This window comes from Simochromis diagramma, unplaced genomic scaffold (assembly GCF_900408965.1).
Source record: "Simochromis diagramma unplaced genomic scaffold, fSimDia1.1 OVJJ01000685.1, whole genome shotgun sequence".
Classification (NCBI taxonomy): Eukaryota; Metazoa; Chordata; class Actinopteri; order Cichliformes; family Cichlidae; genus Simochromis; species Simochromis diagramma.
This window is the reverse complement of record NW_024387477.1, coordinates 15,837,681-15,854,042: the sequence shown is the minus strand read 5'-3', so window position 1 is coordinate 15,854,042 and position 16,362 is coordinate 15,837,681. Positions and strand designations below refer to the sequence as shown.

Here is a 16,362-nt window from a genome sequence, read left to right as displayed (position 1 = left end):
CGTCGTCTTATATTGCGTTTCGGTGTCTCCGCGTTTGGCCAAATGGAAATCACCTCACTGTCCGTTTGTGCAGCGTCAGTGTGCAGGATTGGCAAAGTTCAGCCCAGTCATACACCCTCACAATAACTCCAACCGCCCGACGATCGTCTAAACTCGGCGGTGATCTGAAGCGTCCCGGTCGCTCGTACTTGTTCCTGGTTAAACAGAGAGGACTTGGCTCCGGGCTGGAGGTTTTTTGAGTGCCTCCGTGTTGGCGTGTGGCTGTTGTCGGGTCATGTTTTCAGTGTTTCATGCAACAGCTGCGTCAAGTCAGGCCGAAACTCAGAGAGGCACCGGAAATGATGGGTGGCAGCTTTCAAAATAAGTAAGACGAGCTCATTGAAGGTAAGATCGGGTTATAGGTAAACTGCCCCAAATATGGGCAATACACGGGTACAAGGAAGACTATTCAACATGCCGAGTGTGTGCACAAATGAGTACACAAGGTGGAAGGAAAGGAAATGAGAAGTGGTGACATATACTCATATTAAAAAACAGTGTTGGGGAGTAACGGAATACATGTACCGCCGTTACGTATTTAAAATACAAAATATGAGTAACTGTATTCCGTTACAGTTACCGTTTAAAAAGGTGGTATTTAGAATACAGTTACTTTGTTGAAATAAATGGATTACACGGTGGTATTTTCCTGTTTCATATTGTGGCGGGTCAGGACTGTTTGGGTTTTGTTTGACAGTTATGTGCCGTTGTTCCAGGCGGGGCGGCAGCGTTACGGTTGCCGTGGTTACAGGGTGACGCTCTCTCTGCGACTGTGTGTTTCCTGGGTGAGAGAGCGCCTTTTTGTTGTTGTTGTTGTTGTTGTTGTTGTTGTGCTAAGCTAATAGGCAGAATGCTACAGGCATAGCCCTAAAGAATGTAGCCTCCTCGACGGCAGTGTAGTCCGTGCTGCAGGGAGAATGGACTGCCATACACGTTATGTGTCTGTGAGTGCGAGGAGGAAGAAGAAGGAGAGTGGAAAAGTACAAGCTGTCATCGAGCAGAAACGGGAGCTGGAAGCATGTAAATATAATAATAACCACTGCAGCCAAGAAGAGAGCCTGACGAGCCCAGTTGTAAGTAAGCTATTAAGACTCGACTGTACGCTGTGTTCGCGTTTTCCTCCGAAACAATAAGTTCCGTTGGAGCAGCCTTTCAACGCCTCTCTCTGTCTCTGGCTAGAAAAGTTGACCCAGACAACAAAGTAAAGCTAGTTTTCGGCTACGAGCCCAACTCGAACCGAGTATTAGCCAGAGGTCCCTTTACTACGGTTCGGAGCCGCGGACCTTCAGTAATAGTAATAAATCACACAGCAATAGTACATTCATGTAGTTGTAAAAAGCATGATAATATATTAAGTAATCCAAAGTATTCAGAATACATTACTCTCATTGAGTAACGTAATGGAATACGTTACAAAATACATTTTGGGGCATGTAATCTGTAATCTGTAGTGGAATACATTTTAAAAGTAACCTTCCCAACACTGTTAAAAAATATAGGCTACACACACACAATATGGGAATATTATAAAGATTATTTGTAATTGTTAAAGTGCAGTTTACTCTGTCAATGAAATACAGTATGGTTCACGATTAATCAAACGAGTATGTACCTAATTAGTAGATATCAGAGATAAGAAACTTTTAATGATAGTCAGCCTTTGTTTAAAATATAGCAAAACAAAGGAGATAGAAGTTTTAAAAAGTGTTTAAGGTTTAATTTCAGTGGGCAAACATGTGGCAGGCTGCATAGGAAAACTCCCACTGGCACTAGAGCTACTACAACTTAAGGAGGAGTGCATCAGTGTTCATCTTCAGTAAGTACTAATAATCTGTTAGAAAATGTTATACAAACTCTAACAATCGTTGTGTTTTATTCTCAGACTAACCTCTCCTCTCTCACACACAGAGGTAAAACAGTGAGAAACAGCACTACACTTTTATTGCATAGAGTATACAAATGGAAAAACACTGTGAGGGCGAGAGCACAGAGATCATTTTCACTTCCATTTTTAGTTGCCACATGCAGGCCGGGCTTGGTTCTATTGTAGTAACCTTCAGGCCTGAGAGTGGAGCAGGCACACAAACAGCTGCAGGGAACTCCTAAAACTGCACTCAGTCTCACAGAGATATTTCCCCCCTATGTAACTGTTAGTTAGAAGGGCACTCATTAGTCAATGCGCTCTGCAGTACAAGTGGGAACCATTTGGTTGTTTGCTCATCTATTCACGCAAACAAGGGTTATCACTGTTCAAGGAGCATGAGAAAGCCACAAGCTGGAGTGAATTGCCTGACACCTCCACTCAACCGCACATTTAGGTTTCAGTGTGGGGGTTCATTTCAGTTAGTATCTGCGCCTTTTTCTGGGATTTTCACCTTTTCTGATCAATTAGATTAAAAAGCTGGTGGACCAAAAGCTTTTAAATAAGCCCCCACCCTCCTTTTTTATTTTGCTGAACTAGAGAAGAAAAGAAGCTAAGTTTACACCATTGTGGATATAACATTGTGCCATAATTTCCTCTTCTCTACAAAAAAACAACAACAAAAAACCAGAGGAAGTTTTTCCAGTTTTTCAACACAGCTCACCCAAACGTGACCTCTTCTCGTCTAATCAGCTGCCCTGTAACTAATCATGCCTGGCATTGCGAAAGGGACCTAACATTACATTACCGTGTTATTGGTCAGTCAGGTCAGGAAAAGGGTGCGCTGGTTGTCTGTTTACAGTTTTTTAACAGTCACCCTGGGTCTGTCCAAATGTGTACATAAGAAAGAGCGATGCAATCCCAAGCATACATTCATTAATACACTGATTACTTTCCAAAATATCTAACAGTTCACTCGACGGTTTTTCAAACCAGAATGTGAAAAGCAGCCTAATGTAAGCTGAGAAGCAGTAGCAATATTGGAAGTTGGGGGTCTTTGAAACATGATAGCAGTGTGGACAACAGGAGGAGATAGGGGTGTGGTGCTGAACTGCTGCTGTTTATCACTGTGTGTGCGTGTGTGTATGTGTGTGTCAGCTGACGCAGGGCTGTGGTCAGAGCTTTGGATGAGTTTACTCAGCAGAGGGAGGCAGTGCCTGATTGGAAGTCGGTTTAATGACATAATGAGATAAAGCTCTCACAGAAGCCACTGATCCCAGTCTCTGAAAGAAGCCATTACATATTTATTTGCTCACAAATTAAATCATGGCTGCAGAAACCCCACCTCTTTCACTCACCCTTAACTATGTGTGGGTTTTTCGCTGAGCATCGGGCTTTGGGGGAATCTTTAAGGTGACTTGTTTTGAGATTAATTTATAGTATTGAAGGGTTTTACCTGCACTGAGGAATTTTTCATAACTAATTCCGCCAAAGAGTTTTATCTACTAAAGACAAAGAACAAAATTTGGTTGTCATTTACTCATTCACACTTTTGTTTACAAATGGTCAGAAACAGCAAGAAAATATATCGATTTGATTAAAACAAGACAACACAGACTAACAGCCTTTAATATACTCGGAGTGATTGTGCTTGTGTGGATTCTGAGCCAATGCTGAGCCAGGAAAAACTCTGGATTTAGATTGTATGGTGCACAGCAGTCACAGGCAACAATAATAGATCCGGTGTCTATGACGCCATCTAGCGGATGATGTTACACACAAACTGTATCGGGCGGCTTAATTAGGGTATTAATACCATTATGTAATATATTCAGATGACTGGCTGTTACATAAATAAATATGTAAACAAACTTGACTTTGCTTTTTTTAAAAAAGAAAAAAAAAACCCATAAAATAACACGTTATTTATTTCCTCCTAATTATTCACACTCAATACATTTTTTATCTTTATCTGTTTGTTGTTGTTGTGCTCTTTGAGAAATGGAATAAATTAAGACAAAAAGATCTCAAAAGTCACAAGTAATATCCCAGCCGACATGGTAAAAAGTCACCCTAAAAATAAAAGAAAGAAAATGAAAAACAAAATCATATGCACAATATTATGCACACAGATATGCATAAAGGAGCATACATCCGCTAATAATTGTTGCATTTTTTTTCATTATCCAGCCTCATCTACAGTTCCCCTTTAATTCCCTAGAATATTTTCCCTTGTATTCAAAAAGTAGAAAAAATCCCTCTTTAATGTCAAAGTAAAAAAGAAAGACTTCTACATTAATTTTACTTAAAATAACATTTATCATGTAAAGTAACTGGCTGCAGAAATATTCACCCCTTTCAAGTATAGCCATATTTTTCCACAATAGAAGCATTAACCTCACACGTGTGAACGCCAGTTTTGCTCTATTTTTGCACGGGGATCAGGTGTGAACAGCTCTTTTTGATTTGATTGAAAACATTCCTCTTGTTGTTTTTAAACCATTTCTGCATAGCTGTGTAGCTTTTGCTGAATAAAAGCTAATAATTCTTAGTTCCCTCGGAGACTCAATCAGACGGTCCTCCAGGATTTCCCTCTACTTTTACAAGCCTTTGAATGCCTGCTGCTGCTGCCACCGCCCTGTTTCACAGTGGAGATGGTGTGCATGGTTTGATGTGCACCAAAACATAGCATCTAGTCTGAAGGCTAAACAACCTTCTTCCAGTCAACAGCGGAGTCTCCCACATGCCCTTGGATGAATGCGAGATTTAGGTCTTTCTTTGCAACGAAGAGATTTTTCTACCTTTTTTTTTAAGCACTAGCAAATAATTTTCTAGGCACTTCTGACTGGTCATAGGTGTCCTGTCTTGGTGGCCTCCCTCACCACTCTTCTTCTTGCACAGTCACTCAGTTTTAGGAGGATGACCTGCTCTAGGCTGACTTACACATGTGCTGCTTTACATTTCCATTACCTGAGCTCCAGGGAATGTTCAGTGACTTGGATTTTTTTTGTACCCATTCCCTGAATTATACTTTTCAATAACTTTTTCTATGAGTTGCTTTAGGTCTTCTTTTATGTTCACGGTGTAACTGTAGCCAGAAATATTGATTAACCAGTGACTGGACCTTCCAGACATGGGTGCCTTTGTACTAAAATCACTTGAGACACATTCACTGCACTTAGGTGATATCCATTTCACAAATTGTGCAGTTGCTGCAACCATCTGGCTGGACCGCTTTTGAATTAGATCGGTCACTTTAAAAGAGGGGAAATATTTATGCAGTAACTTATTTTACATGATATATTTTTATTTAATTGTATAAATCTGTTTTTACTTTCACATTAAAGAGAATTTTTTCATGTAAGTTCTTGTCAGAAAAGCTAAAAGATATCAAAGGAGAGCCAAAAAAGGAGAAAACATCCAAATGGCATTTTATGTTTTCCTGATAAACCTTCAGTCCTAGGGTTCCCAAGGATGTTATTTTTACAAGACCCAAGCAATAAAAACATTGCTGCCTATAAAGCACCCTCTCCTAGTGCACTTGCACCCCCAATAGCTGCCTATCCCACTAGGACACCCCCAGGCATCCTCTGTCCAAGCACTGATGGGTCTGATCTGCTCTCAAGCCACAAGGAGGCACAACACAATATTAGGTGGCTGTAATCTTTCTGTTTTAATTGTAAATTCAGTGTGACACTAAACGGCCCTCATAGTGTCATTATCGCACTGAGAGACTGAGATTGTGCAGCCTAAATCCATCTCTGCTACCACTTTCTGTCTTGACCAAGAAAAGGAGATCACAGCACGCCACAGATCACACCACTCGACAAATTTAGTTTTCCGGGGATGGATATAAGCGCCTTCATTTGGTCGAGTTCCAGAAGGACCACGCCATCCAATGGGATTAGAAGTTGGTTCAGGGAGCTCTGGGATTGGTTGAAAAGCCAATACAACATTTTCCAGATTGCACCTCCCACATGGGGTGACCAAAGGCTTAGTGTGAGCCTGATTAGTTCTGTAGCCGATGGGTACAAGATGTCAGTGAAGACGAGCACCCAAACAAATGCATGGACATAGACATACTTCTGTGAGTATTCATTGAGCAGAAGGCTAAATCTTTCAAATTTGCAACTTTTATATGCAGTGGTGTCAGCTAATAGCTCCTGCTGAATTTAAAATGCTTTTCTGTGAGTTATAGAGTCACTGCATTTTACCAGGCATGTGACACTGTTGGTGTTTGTATGAAAAATGATTTTTTTTCAGGGCAGTTTTTCTCATGTAGAAAAAATATCAGTCATAACTGCTGCTTTGTTTTAGTGGGGAATCCAAATTGATTAACCGTTCTTTTATGGTAGATTAAAAGTTTTCATAAAAAGTTGGTTTTTTTTAATCTTTTGTTCTGATTATTTGGGATTTTTATCAAATTAGATAAAACTGTTTCTTATTTTCCATTGTTAGTAGTCCAGTTTCTTCTTTATTTATGCCTCTTAAAATGATAAAACTTAACTGATGTTTTGTATTTTATAAATAAAATGGGTGTGATGCTTAAAATGTACTGAAGTCATTGAAATTAATACATGCAACGTGCACATTTAGTACCCTGGATTGGTGATTCCCTTGTGTTTCAAAACTACTCATGACTAACTAATCTGGTTTAAATGTCTAAAACAATGAGATATGAAAACCAGTCCTCCTTACACCATAGCAGAAACAGGGACGGCCTCTTCTACAGCCAGTACAAACATGGGGCAGCTTGTTAACAACACTGTAAAAGCAGGCCATTCTAAACTGGCTTTAGCAGATTACAGGACCTGAACAGATGCACTTGACAAAGGAAGATCTGCTTGTGTGTGTGAGTTTTTAGCACATGCCCTACCTCAGATGCACCTGCTGTGTGTTTATTGGGAAGTTTCAGGATGACTGGATGACTGCTCATGCATCCAATGACATGTTAGAGAGCTTCTATGAGGCAAACACACATTCAGTGGCATAAAGACAATATCAAGAGAAGTTACTGAGAAACATCATGCAATACTTGCTTGTAATGGCCTATCTCAGGGGTACTTGGAGAGGCTTGAGCCCATATGTTAGATATGTTAGCAATTAAGAAAGTATTTGTGAAGAGTGTGGCTGTTGAGAAATCCTTGATGTAGTTCTGATAGATCATCGCTTCCAGAAGGAAAAGAAAAAAAAAGCTTTCAAAATTAGATTCGCTATTATGGTGGACTAACTGGTGTTAGTGGTGGGGTTCTCAGAACTGTGATGCCCAGGAGGCTAAATGAGAGGACGACATGGATAAGTTGCATCATAATGGACATTTTAGTTGGAGTAGAGAGCATGGTGTTTCATGTTTTCAATTATGATTTGGTTTACAGTATTTTACCTGTTAATGAGGGGGCTGTTATATGTCTTCACATCAAAATTAGGAAATTTTATCTGCTTCAGTGGACAGAAGAGTTTATGTTAAAGACAAATGTGCCTGCAGTCTTGCTTTTTGCAACTATCATGCATAGACATGAACTGTTTAAAGTAGTGCATTCTTTCCTTCTCACGAAGGGCCATATAAAATTCCAGTGAGGGCTTCTACTGGCCCGGAAGCCGCGCCCTGGATAACCCTGGGCACTGAATGCACTGTCGCGAGTGACCATCTGTAAATGTCTCCTAAGTCCACAGGAGACAGACACAAAGCATCTTTGCGATGGATCTGGCCTCGTTCCCAAGTGACTCAACCTTCCAGCCTTATCTGCGTATGTGTGTGTGAGTCACACTGAGATTTACCATCTGTCTGCAGGTACCAGTTCCAGAAAAGATGGTGGCCACTGTGCACACCTTGCTCACCTCAAGTAAACATGTTCAACCTGATGAGCAACTGCTGCAACTGGGTCTCCAAAATACAGGAGCCAATCAGGTACAGATATTACACTTTCGCAATCTTCCTGCTGAACTTACTAAAAATAAAGCGCTTCCTCTCTCAATCACTCGAGGAGATTATTTTTAGACATTATTGTAGCATCAGCTCATTGATTGTTCCTAAAACCCACAGAAGTCACCTTAAGCTAATATCAATATGCATTCGTCTGCAGGAAAGTGACCATTCTTGTGGTTGGTCTTGACAAAGCGGGAAAAACATCCTCCATCAGAGGCATGCTCAGAGGTATGCATGTGACTTTACCAAGGGTTCAACCTCAAGTGTTTATTTCAGAAATACAACAAGTAACCACCTGTGTTTCCCCCCTTCAGTCGCCAATGTTGTCGAATCAGGATCCACACATGGCTGCATTAGACATGAGCTGAGGGTGGAGAATTACCTGGTCACACTCTTGGATGTTGGAGGATCAGCAGAGTCCCGTGGCACCTGGAGGGAGCTCTATGGAGAGGCTCATGGCATCATCTTTGTTGTGGACTCTGGTGACAGGCAGAGGATAAAGGAAGTGAGGGAGGTTCTTTCGGACCTGTTGAAGCAGCCGAGGGTAGCAGGAAAACCTCTACTAGTGTAATTACACTCTGTTTTATATGTCTGAATTTTACATCAGATCTCAAATCATGTGCAAACAATGCCCCCTGGTGGCTCACATGTAAAAATACAGAACAAAATATTAATTGTGACACTTCTCTTTTGCTTTCAGATTGGCCAACAAACAGGATAAAATGAATGCTTTGCTGGGTAGTGAATTGATTGAGATATTGTCTTTAGAGAAGTTGGTCAACCAGAGCCGCTCTCTGTGCCATATTGTAAGTAATATTTCAAAATGATCTAATCAGACTTAAATCTTATTTAATAAAATATAGACAGCGCTGCATTAAAGGGGGACACCTCAGATGTGCAAAGAAACTGAGCTTTCTTTCTGTTTCCACTCAGGAGCCTTGTTCAGCCTTAATGGACCTGCGGCGCTGGTCAGACAGAAAGACTCTGCGAGGTCTTCGCTGGTTGCTGCGAGCTGTTTGTCTGGATTATCCAGAGCTGTGTGCTCGTGTAGCTCAGGACAGCAAAAGGCCTCTGGAGCCAAGAGAGAGGGAGAGGAATGGAAAAGCAGAGAAAGTGCAAAGAAAAACCAAGGTCGAACGGTAAGAAAGGCCTTCAGAGCTCAAATATTGCAGATAAAGGCATTAATGTTTTAACATGAATTTGTTATTACCTCAGAATAAGATCCAGCAAGTCAGATCTGCGCAAGGTTCATCGGCCCAAAGACAAGGAGAAAAAACCCAAGAGCGAAGGAAAGCTGCAACCCATTCGGAATATGCTGCAAAAGGTCAGAAAAATATCTTGCATTCTTTATAAAACCTTATAAAATGTAATGCGATCAGCAGCTAGGCCATAAATTCTTCATAGAATAATGATGGTACCATCGCAAATAATGATGGTGATTCTCAAAGAAACACACTAAAACTTGTATAAGCAAAAACTCCTAAATCCTTAAATCCTAAATTTGTTTCTGTGGCATATCTGTTGTATTGGGTTGTATTAAACCGCACATGTAGATGCTGTCCTGTCTTCATGTGTTTGCTCTACTATGATTTTATCTGTTGCATTAAATGTTCTGTTTTAAATTCATTTCAATAGGGCTACGATTAATGATTAATCTGCCAATTCTATTGATGATAAGTCTAAATGTCGGGATGCACGATTCGTTTAATAGTCTGCATTTTCAGAAATACAGAAAAATGCCCACCTCAGCTTTGGAGAACAAATTCTCCCATTCTCTTCTTTTGAATTTTCATTTTGGTGATGTGGCAGGTGTATAAACTGCACTTTGCTTTAAATTAAATCTATTTCCAGGACACTTCGCTGAAAAAGAAGCTAAAGACAAAGAAGAAGAAGAAGACAGTTAAGGTGAAGGAAGGTGAAAAAGATGAGGGACCGCCGAACGAAGAGGAAGAGGACGGTGACGCCAATGAAGGAGAGCAAGATAACTCTGGTCACAGAGACAAAGCCAGCAGTGCTCTGATCCCTCCAAAAAAGGGCAAACTTAAACGCAAAACAAAGGTGAAAGAAGAGACGCTGGATGTGCCAGAATCACCAGAGAATGACGAGAAACCACTGAAAGGTTCCCAAAAGCAGTGATTGGATTACACTCAGTTTTAGTGGTTAGCTGTTTAAGAATCTCAAATCTACTTTTTTGTCTTCTGTCTAGTTAAAGGAGAAAAGAAGAAGAAGAAGAAGAGAGTTGTGAAAGTGAAAAGAAAAAACAAGATCAACACAGAGGAGATGCCAGCAGCTTATTCGCAGCCCGTGGACCTTTCTGCAACTTTTGGTGAGCCTCATCCACTTCTTCCACCCAACAATAAAACACAGTAACCACACTTTGGACTCTGACAGCATGAAATCGCAGTTTTAATATTATAAGTTCAACCTGTCTCCTGACAGATCTTTACCGGAAAGCAATACTAGCTCTGAAAGAGCGTCAGGATCAGGGACAGTGAGAGTGAATCGTGCGTGTGTCCTGCCGCCTGAGTGTGAGGACGTGGGTCCACAGCAGACGTACACAACACATTGCATCCCTTCACACACACACTACTATTTCTGTATCTCTTTCCATATTGTAGACTTTCAGCCTGATTCCTGAACCTTTGGAGGGAATTTGCAGACTCCGAAGTGTAGTGAAGGGCAGGTCTGAAGAGTTGTGCTTTGATAAAATAATATCACATTGTAAAAATAAAATGTGTTAAATATAAACTTGTGTACACGGCCAATGCATCTAAGAGGATTTTGTTTATATACATTTTTGCAGTTTTGAATGAAAAGAAAACTGGATTTTTAAACTGTTTGTCTGTTTTGTTTTTTGTAATTATTGTTTAAACATTTTCCCATAATAAACAGTGTACTGGGGAACGTTCTGCATATTGTTGAGTGGATCACTTGCATAATACACTAGTATATATTATATAATAAACATTTGTTAATACATTTGCATAGTTTCAGGAAACTGGCTCGTGCTGGGCAGCGGCTGCACAATCCTCCTCTGTTTTCTCCCACAGTCCAGAAACATTCACGTGATGTTAACTGGTGTGAAGATAAGGTGGTTGAACGGCTTAAATGTAGTATAAGGTGCTGAATCTGTACTTTTAGGTGTCGTTTGATAATTAGTCATGCATTTTTCCACCTTTCCTCCATCTGGAGAAACTGTTTACCAGATTGCTCGACAGATTTGAGACTTAGCTCTGCAGTTTCTGGCTTTGGCAGAATGATTTGTGAGTTTCATCCATATCAGCTGCACTTCAATAGCTTTCAGCAAAACCTACTAAAGGAACAAAAGATGTAGATAATTGTGATTTGTTCGGTGGTCCTGATCATCAGTTTGATGAAGCTTGTGGTTTCTTCATTTCTTACTGATAAATTTTGGACCTTTTCATATTAAACTGGTGAAAGTGCTGTCCTAAAATATGTCACAGGATTATTACTGCAAGGAGAAAAGCATAATAAATCCAATCAAATATGATGAAATAAGCTGAACAGCTCTCATAGAAATATGGGTGTTCGCTTAAGGAGTGGTTGAATGGTAAATTAAATACATTATAGACTCACATTTTACATTAAACAGATATTTCTTTTGTCTTTTATAAAAACCTGCTCAATTTGTAAGAGAAACTAGTGACTATATAAAAGGGATATTTAGGGAAGCTTTTCTTTTTAGGATCCTAAAATACCACCCGGTGCTCTGATCATCAAATGCCAAAGTCTGGCGACATTAGCAACATATGCTTTATTTTTCATTTAATTGTAACTCAATCTTTAAAATCTACAAAAATCCTATCTCTAAAGTTGTGCAGACAAAAAAAAATTGCCAATTAACGCAGGAGGAAATGGCTGCAAAATCCATTTAATAAGTGAAAGAGCTGTGTCAACATTTCATGTCTAATTTCTTTAACATGTGCAAATATGATGTGTGAAAACATGAATTTGCATTAGCAGCCATGTCCTCCACAGGAGGCAGGACTGTCGCGCTTCCACAGCTGCTCGCAGTTTGCGGATCGCTGAGTGCAGCTTTCACTGACAGCCTGTCAATGGTTCACTCACTGAAAGCTGATGTTAAACCAATCATCAGATTGCAATGATACCACATTTTCATAGTGGAATTTATTTTCCTTTTGTCCGGTGGTGGGGGGTGGGGGCAGTATCAGAGATGCCAGCGGCGTCAACAAACTAATACACAAGGGTGGATTCATTATTGCCCAGAATCCAGAGGCATTTCAGTCAGTGAGCGACAGGAGGTCACTCGACAAACTGCTCTCCATCATGGACTCATCTCATCTCGTTCCATACTACAGAAGGGAGCAGAGCACCTTCTCGCACAGACTCATTCAACCCTGCTGCCTTAGTTCCTACTACTCCCTATGAAACTCTACAACTGCTCTCCTTTTTGTCCGTTATGTGACCAGTGATCCCCGTTTTTACTCTTTACACCCATGACTGCAGTCCAGCCTATACCAGTAACACCACCAGCACATTACCAAATGATAACACAGTTTGTGGACACATCTCAGATAGTGACAAGTCTACCAAAAGAGATAAGATCCTGAAATTGTTAGTTTGGATTTCAACAAACAACCTGACACTGAACACCAGGAAAACAAAGCAAATCATCTTTGACATCGGGAAGATGTCAGTGCAGACCAGCTCCCCGTCTACATCAGTGGTGACTGTGAGGGCTTATGCTGGTCTGTCCTGGACTACAAAGACCTCAGCAGTCACCAAAAAGATGTACAATTGTATAAGTCCTTTAGATGTGACCTTCACCAAGGTCAGGAAGAATATCTGGCACCCAGATATGAGAGAAAATTTGTCAGGATATTCAGGAGCAACCCAGCGACCAGCAAGGCTCAAGCCTGTTATGAAATGGAAATTGCTGGAACACCAGTGTCACCATTGACAGTGAAGCAAGGTTTTCTTCACCATGGGCTGAGAGGGTGCCAACCATGAAAGAAGCCCCTGCTACATCTTCAAGCTCGACTGAAATTTGGAGGATGGATTTGGAATGGATAAAGCAGGCCAACTTTAAGCTTCTCAACCTGAACCCTGTTAAACCCTACTGAATTTGTGGACTGCACTTAAAAGCTGGGCCCATGCCAGGAAACCCACCAATTTAAATAAACTTCAAATTCTCCCAAGAGGAGTGGTCAAATATCCAACCAGAACTATGTCAGAGGCTAGTTGATGGCTCCCACAAGAATCTAGTTGAGGTGCAACTTATTAAGGGACATTCAAGCAAATATCAGTGGTGATGCAGATTTACATTTGAGCCACTTCAAATCTGTGCACCCATTTGTTGTTTTTTAAAATCATTAAAGGTGCATGCTGCATAACCATTCACACTCTGGAAATAATTGAAAGCACAAAATTACCATGTCATTCATGCCCAAGATAATGCATGCAAACATTTATCTCAGCATATAGCACAGAAGTGGGTTTTATATGTTACCTCTTTTCGTTAAAATCGCAGAGAGGCACAAAACTCATATATAAAGTTGTTGTTAAGCAACTTGAACCCAGAGCTTTTATCTTGGCTGTAAGTTAATGCCATAATTCAGCACTGTGAGTGTTTCACGTAGGATGTGTGTCCCTTCCCTTTAATCTTATTCTTAAACTAAGATGAGAAGTAGGTCTTCTGCCTGCTCCGCATCCAGCAGCTCCCTTCCTGCTGCTGCTGGATGCGGAGCAGGCAGGGACCCCGGTCGCCATTTTTATGGTAGATCCAGAAGCCCATCCCCCTCGCGCATCTTCACTGGGAAACGTTCCGACTTTCATTCAGCTCAGCGGGAAGCGCCCGGCCGCATGCACGGTACTGAAAAATGGCTTCACCAAGGACAATAACCATTGTGGCTCTTTCTTTTGCTCTGGGTTTATTTTTCGTGTTTATGGGGACCATTAAGCTCACCCCGAGACTAAGCAAAGATGCATACGACGAAATGGTGAGTAGCGTTGAGTCTTACCCGTGAAGTGTCCGCATCTTGGGGGGGTAAAGGCCATTGTTCTGCGGTGACTACAGACTCAATGTGTAGGGAAGCTGACCTAAATAGTAAAAGGACGGGAAAATGAGTGTTTTAGATGCTGGGTTGCTCTTTTAATAGGCCTGTCTGTTGCTTGTTTTCCCAGTGGAGAGTCCTGTACGGTTATACAAATGACCTGCTATTATTGCCTGCAACAATACTTTTAGCACGCATGCTAAGCCACCGTGTTTTAGGATAAGACTCAAATTATTTTAGCAGTCATCCCTGTAAACAGATAGCATACATAAAATAGTTTAAAACGGGCCTATCCTTAGCTGAATATGGATGAATAATGAATGAATGAAAGCACTTCCTTTTTCTTTCTTCTGAAAACATGCTGTAATTCAGCTTAAAGATACAAACAAGCATGCGGGATAATTAACAGTTTTGGAAGTGAGAGATTGGCCTTTATAACCTAAAATGTCTTGTAGCTCCCATAGATAGATAGATAGATAGATAGATAGATAGATAGATAGATAGATAGATAGATAAGCAACTTAGCAGTTGGAGAGCAATGGTGGCGCATTCGAGCAATTTCTGTGAGATGCACCTGCGGGTGCTGATGTTGAACTATCCTGTGGAAGATCATCGATGGCATGCCTGTTGGTTTAATTACTGCATTCCCAAACTCACTGAATATCATAATTGGATGAGTTTGCAGGTTTTCTTGAGCAGTGAGCAATAGTGAGCAATAGGCTGGAGAGTCATTGTGCAGCCACAGTGATGATAAACTGTCATCTAGATGTTGTACCTGCTGACCTGAGTGTGGTGACTCCACCTGGTCCTTACATGGCCTCACTAAAGGACATTCATAGCAGCCTGTAGGCCAAAGTTACACACTATAGGTATTCATGAAGATTTCTTTTTTTCTTTCTAGAAAAGGGCATACAAGAGTTATGCCAAAGCATTGCCGGGCCTGAAGAAGATCGGGATCAGCTCAGTCCTGCTACGTAAGATCATTGGCTCTCTGGAGGTGGGCTGTGGGGTGGTTCTCACCCTTGTACCAGGCCGGCCGAAGGACGTAGCCAACTTCTTGCTGCTGCTTGTCATGCTGGCTGTGCTCTTCTTTCACCAGCTAGTAGGAGACCCCCTGAAACGGTACGCCCACGCTCTAGTCTTTGGTATTCTGCTCACCTGCCGATTGCTCATTGCTCGCCAGAGTGATGACCGGCCAGAAAGAGAGGACAGCAGAGAGGAACAGCACATCAACGATCAGGAAAAGAACAAGGTCAAGCAGTCTTAAGGTCTTTCCTCTTGGTCTATGGATTGTAGTCATTCAAATTTTGAAGGAAACATTCACTCCTAGTAATAATACTACACACACACACACACATCCTCTGTCCCATCCAGCTGCTGACTGATGACTCTCACCTACTCCTCTACACTCTTACTGTGAAACTGAGAACTCCTGACCCATCCATCCTCTACATAACCGTGGACAATCGTACCTTTGGAAACTGATGAGCTCAGCTCATTGTCACGTTTATCCATCCCTGTTTCCCTATTTATTTCAGTCCTACACTGTGTTCAATGTTTTACTCTACTAAGAATCTCTGTTATGTTTTAGGTTGATTTGAGAATGCTGTTTTTCATTGAAGAATCTTTGTTGTTTTTCTTTCTAATTTGTTTTTATATTGTAGGTAGGAGAGGTTAATGATGCATTTCAAGCATGTTTAATTTGGTCAAATTTACAGAGTTTAAACTAAAAAAGGCACTGATAAGGGGAATTTTGGACTTGCTGTACTTTTTTAATTCGTCTTACATATCCAGGTCTGATGTTGATGCAGTGTTACCCAGTGACTCCTTCAGTTAAAAAAAACAACCTATAAATCCTTTTTCATTTTTCATCTCAGTAGACTTTTGCAGAAGTACGCATGAAATCTTCTCAAAGTAAAATAAGCTGAATATCATCCTTTCAGTTGTGTTATTACACTGAAGTTGTTTAGCTGGGAATGATGGTGCTCGCTGCCTCAGACGTCGGCAGCCTGCTTGTACTGCAGAACACAACCAAATCAGAAGAGTATTTTCTCATTGAAACTCAATTTTACCATTTGTAATTCACAGTTGGAAGTCTTAAATTCTAATCACGGGTTTGTTTCTTCTTCTCTAAAGATATGAAAATAATTCCTACTGCGGTTGAAAATACTGTCAATTTTGAGACTCACAATATTTCTGTAAATGATATACTTAAAATAAAGAATTGGAGCTCAGCCTGACTAGTGCATTTCATTCCATTAAAGTTAACTAAAAATACCTTAAATATGAATCACGAGCTGCTGCCCCCCCCCTTGCCTTGTTATATAACTTCAGCCAGTCCCTGTCAAAGTAATTCCTTCATATTAGCACATATCCTACATACTACCTAGAAAAGTACTGTTTGCAACAGCTCTGCAAGAGAAGTCTTGGTCATTTTATTCTGTCCATTGCACATAGATTGGTTTATTACAAAATACTGCTTAACTCAGGCTGGCATTAAG

At 40.8% G+C, this 16,362-nt stretch overlaps 2 protein-coding genes across 6 annotated transcripts; both read left to right on the top strand.

The window, feature by feature from the left end:
• Window positions 1-262: 262 nt before the first annotated feature.
• Window positions 263-10,730, top strand: arl13a (ADP-ribosylation factor-like 13A). Of its 5 annotated transcripts, none has more exons than XM_040015207.1 (11): window positions 272-384; window positions 1,765-1,855; window positions 7,692-7,808; window positions 7,984-8,054; window positions 8,141-8,393; window positions 8,527-8,632; window positions 8,760-8,965; window positions 9,042-9,150; window positions 9,678-9,945; window positions 10,033-10,152; window positions 10,266-10,730. In XM_040015207.1, exons 3-11 carry the CDS (start codon window positions 7,750-7,752, stop codon window positions 10,319-10,321), a joined length of 1,248 nt encoding a protein of 415 aa, XP_039871141.1. In that variant the 5' UTR covers window positions 272-384; window positions 1,765-1,855; window positions 7,692-7,749; the 3' UTR covers window positions 10,322-10,730. The 5 variants fall into 5 exon arrangements, with proteins under 5 accessions (XP_039871137.1, XP_039871141.1, XP_039871138.1 ...); XM_040015204.1 differs by having other exon boundaries at window positions 1,765-5,987; XM_040015203.1 differs by lacking the exon at window positions 1,765-1,855 and having other exon boundaries at window positions 263-364.
• Window positions 10,731-13,508: 2,778 nt separating this feature from the next.
• tmem35 (transmembrane protein 35) lies at window positions 13,509-16,093 on the top strand. The gene is made up of 2 exons (XM_040015901.1): window positions 13,509-13,807; window positions 14,763-16,093. Exons 1-2 carry the CDS (start codon window positions 13,688-13,690, stop codon window positions 15,126-15,128), a joined length of 486 nt encoding a protein of 161 aa, XP_039871835.1. The 5' UTR covers window positions 13,509-13,687; the 3' UTR covers window positions 15,129-16,093.
• Window positions 16,094-16,362: the final 269 nt, after the last annotated feature.

Bases quoted from the DNA above. Each gene is read 5' to 3' on its own strand.
- arl13a (XM_040015203.1), top strand. From the start codon at position 291: ATGCAACAGCTGCGTCAAGTCAGGCCGAAACTCAGAGAGGCACCGGAA. The intron at 7,809-7,983 runs GTACAGATATTA...ATTCGTCTGCAG, and splicing joins AAAATACAGGAGCCAATCAG to GAAAGTGACCATTCTTGTGG. The intron at 9,151-9,677 runs GTCAGAAAAATA...ATCTATTTCCAG, and splicing joins TTCGGAATATGCTGCAAAAG to GACACTTCGCTGAAAAAGAA.
- tmem35 (XM_040015901.1), top strand. From the start codon at position 13,688: ATGGCTTCACCAAGGACAATAACCATTGTGGCTCTTTCTTTTGCTCTG. The intron at 13,808-14,762 runs GTGAGTAGCGTT...TTTTCTTTCTAG, and splicing joins AAGATGCATACGACGAAATG to AAAAGGGCATACAAGAGTTA.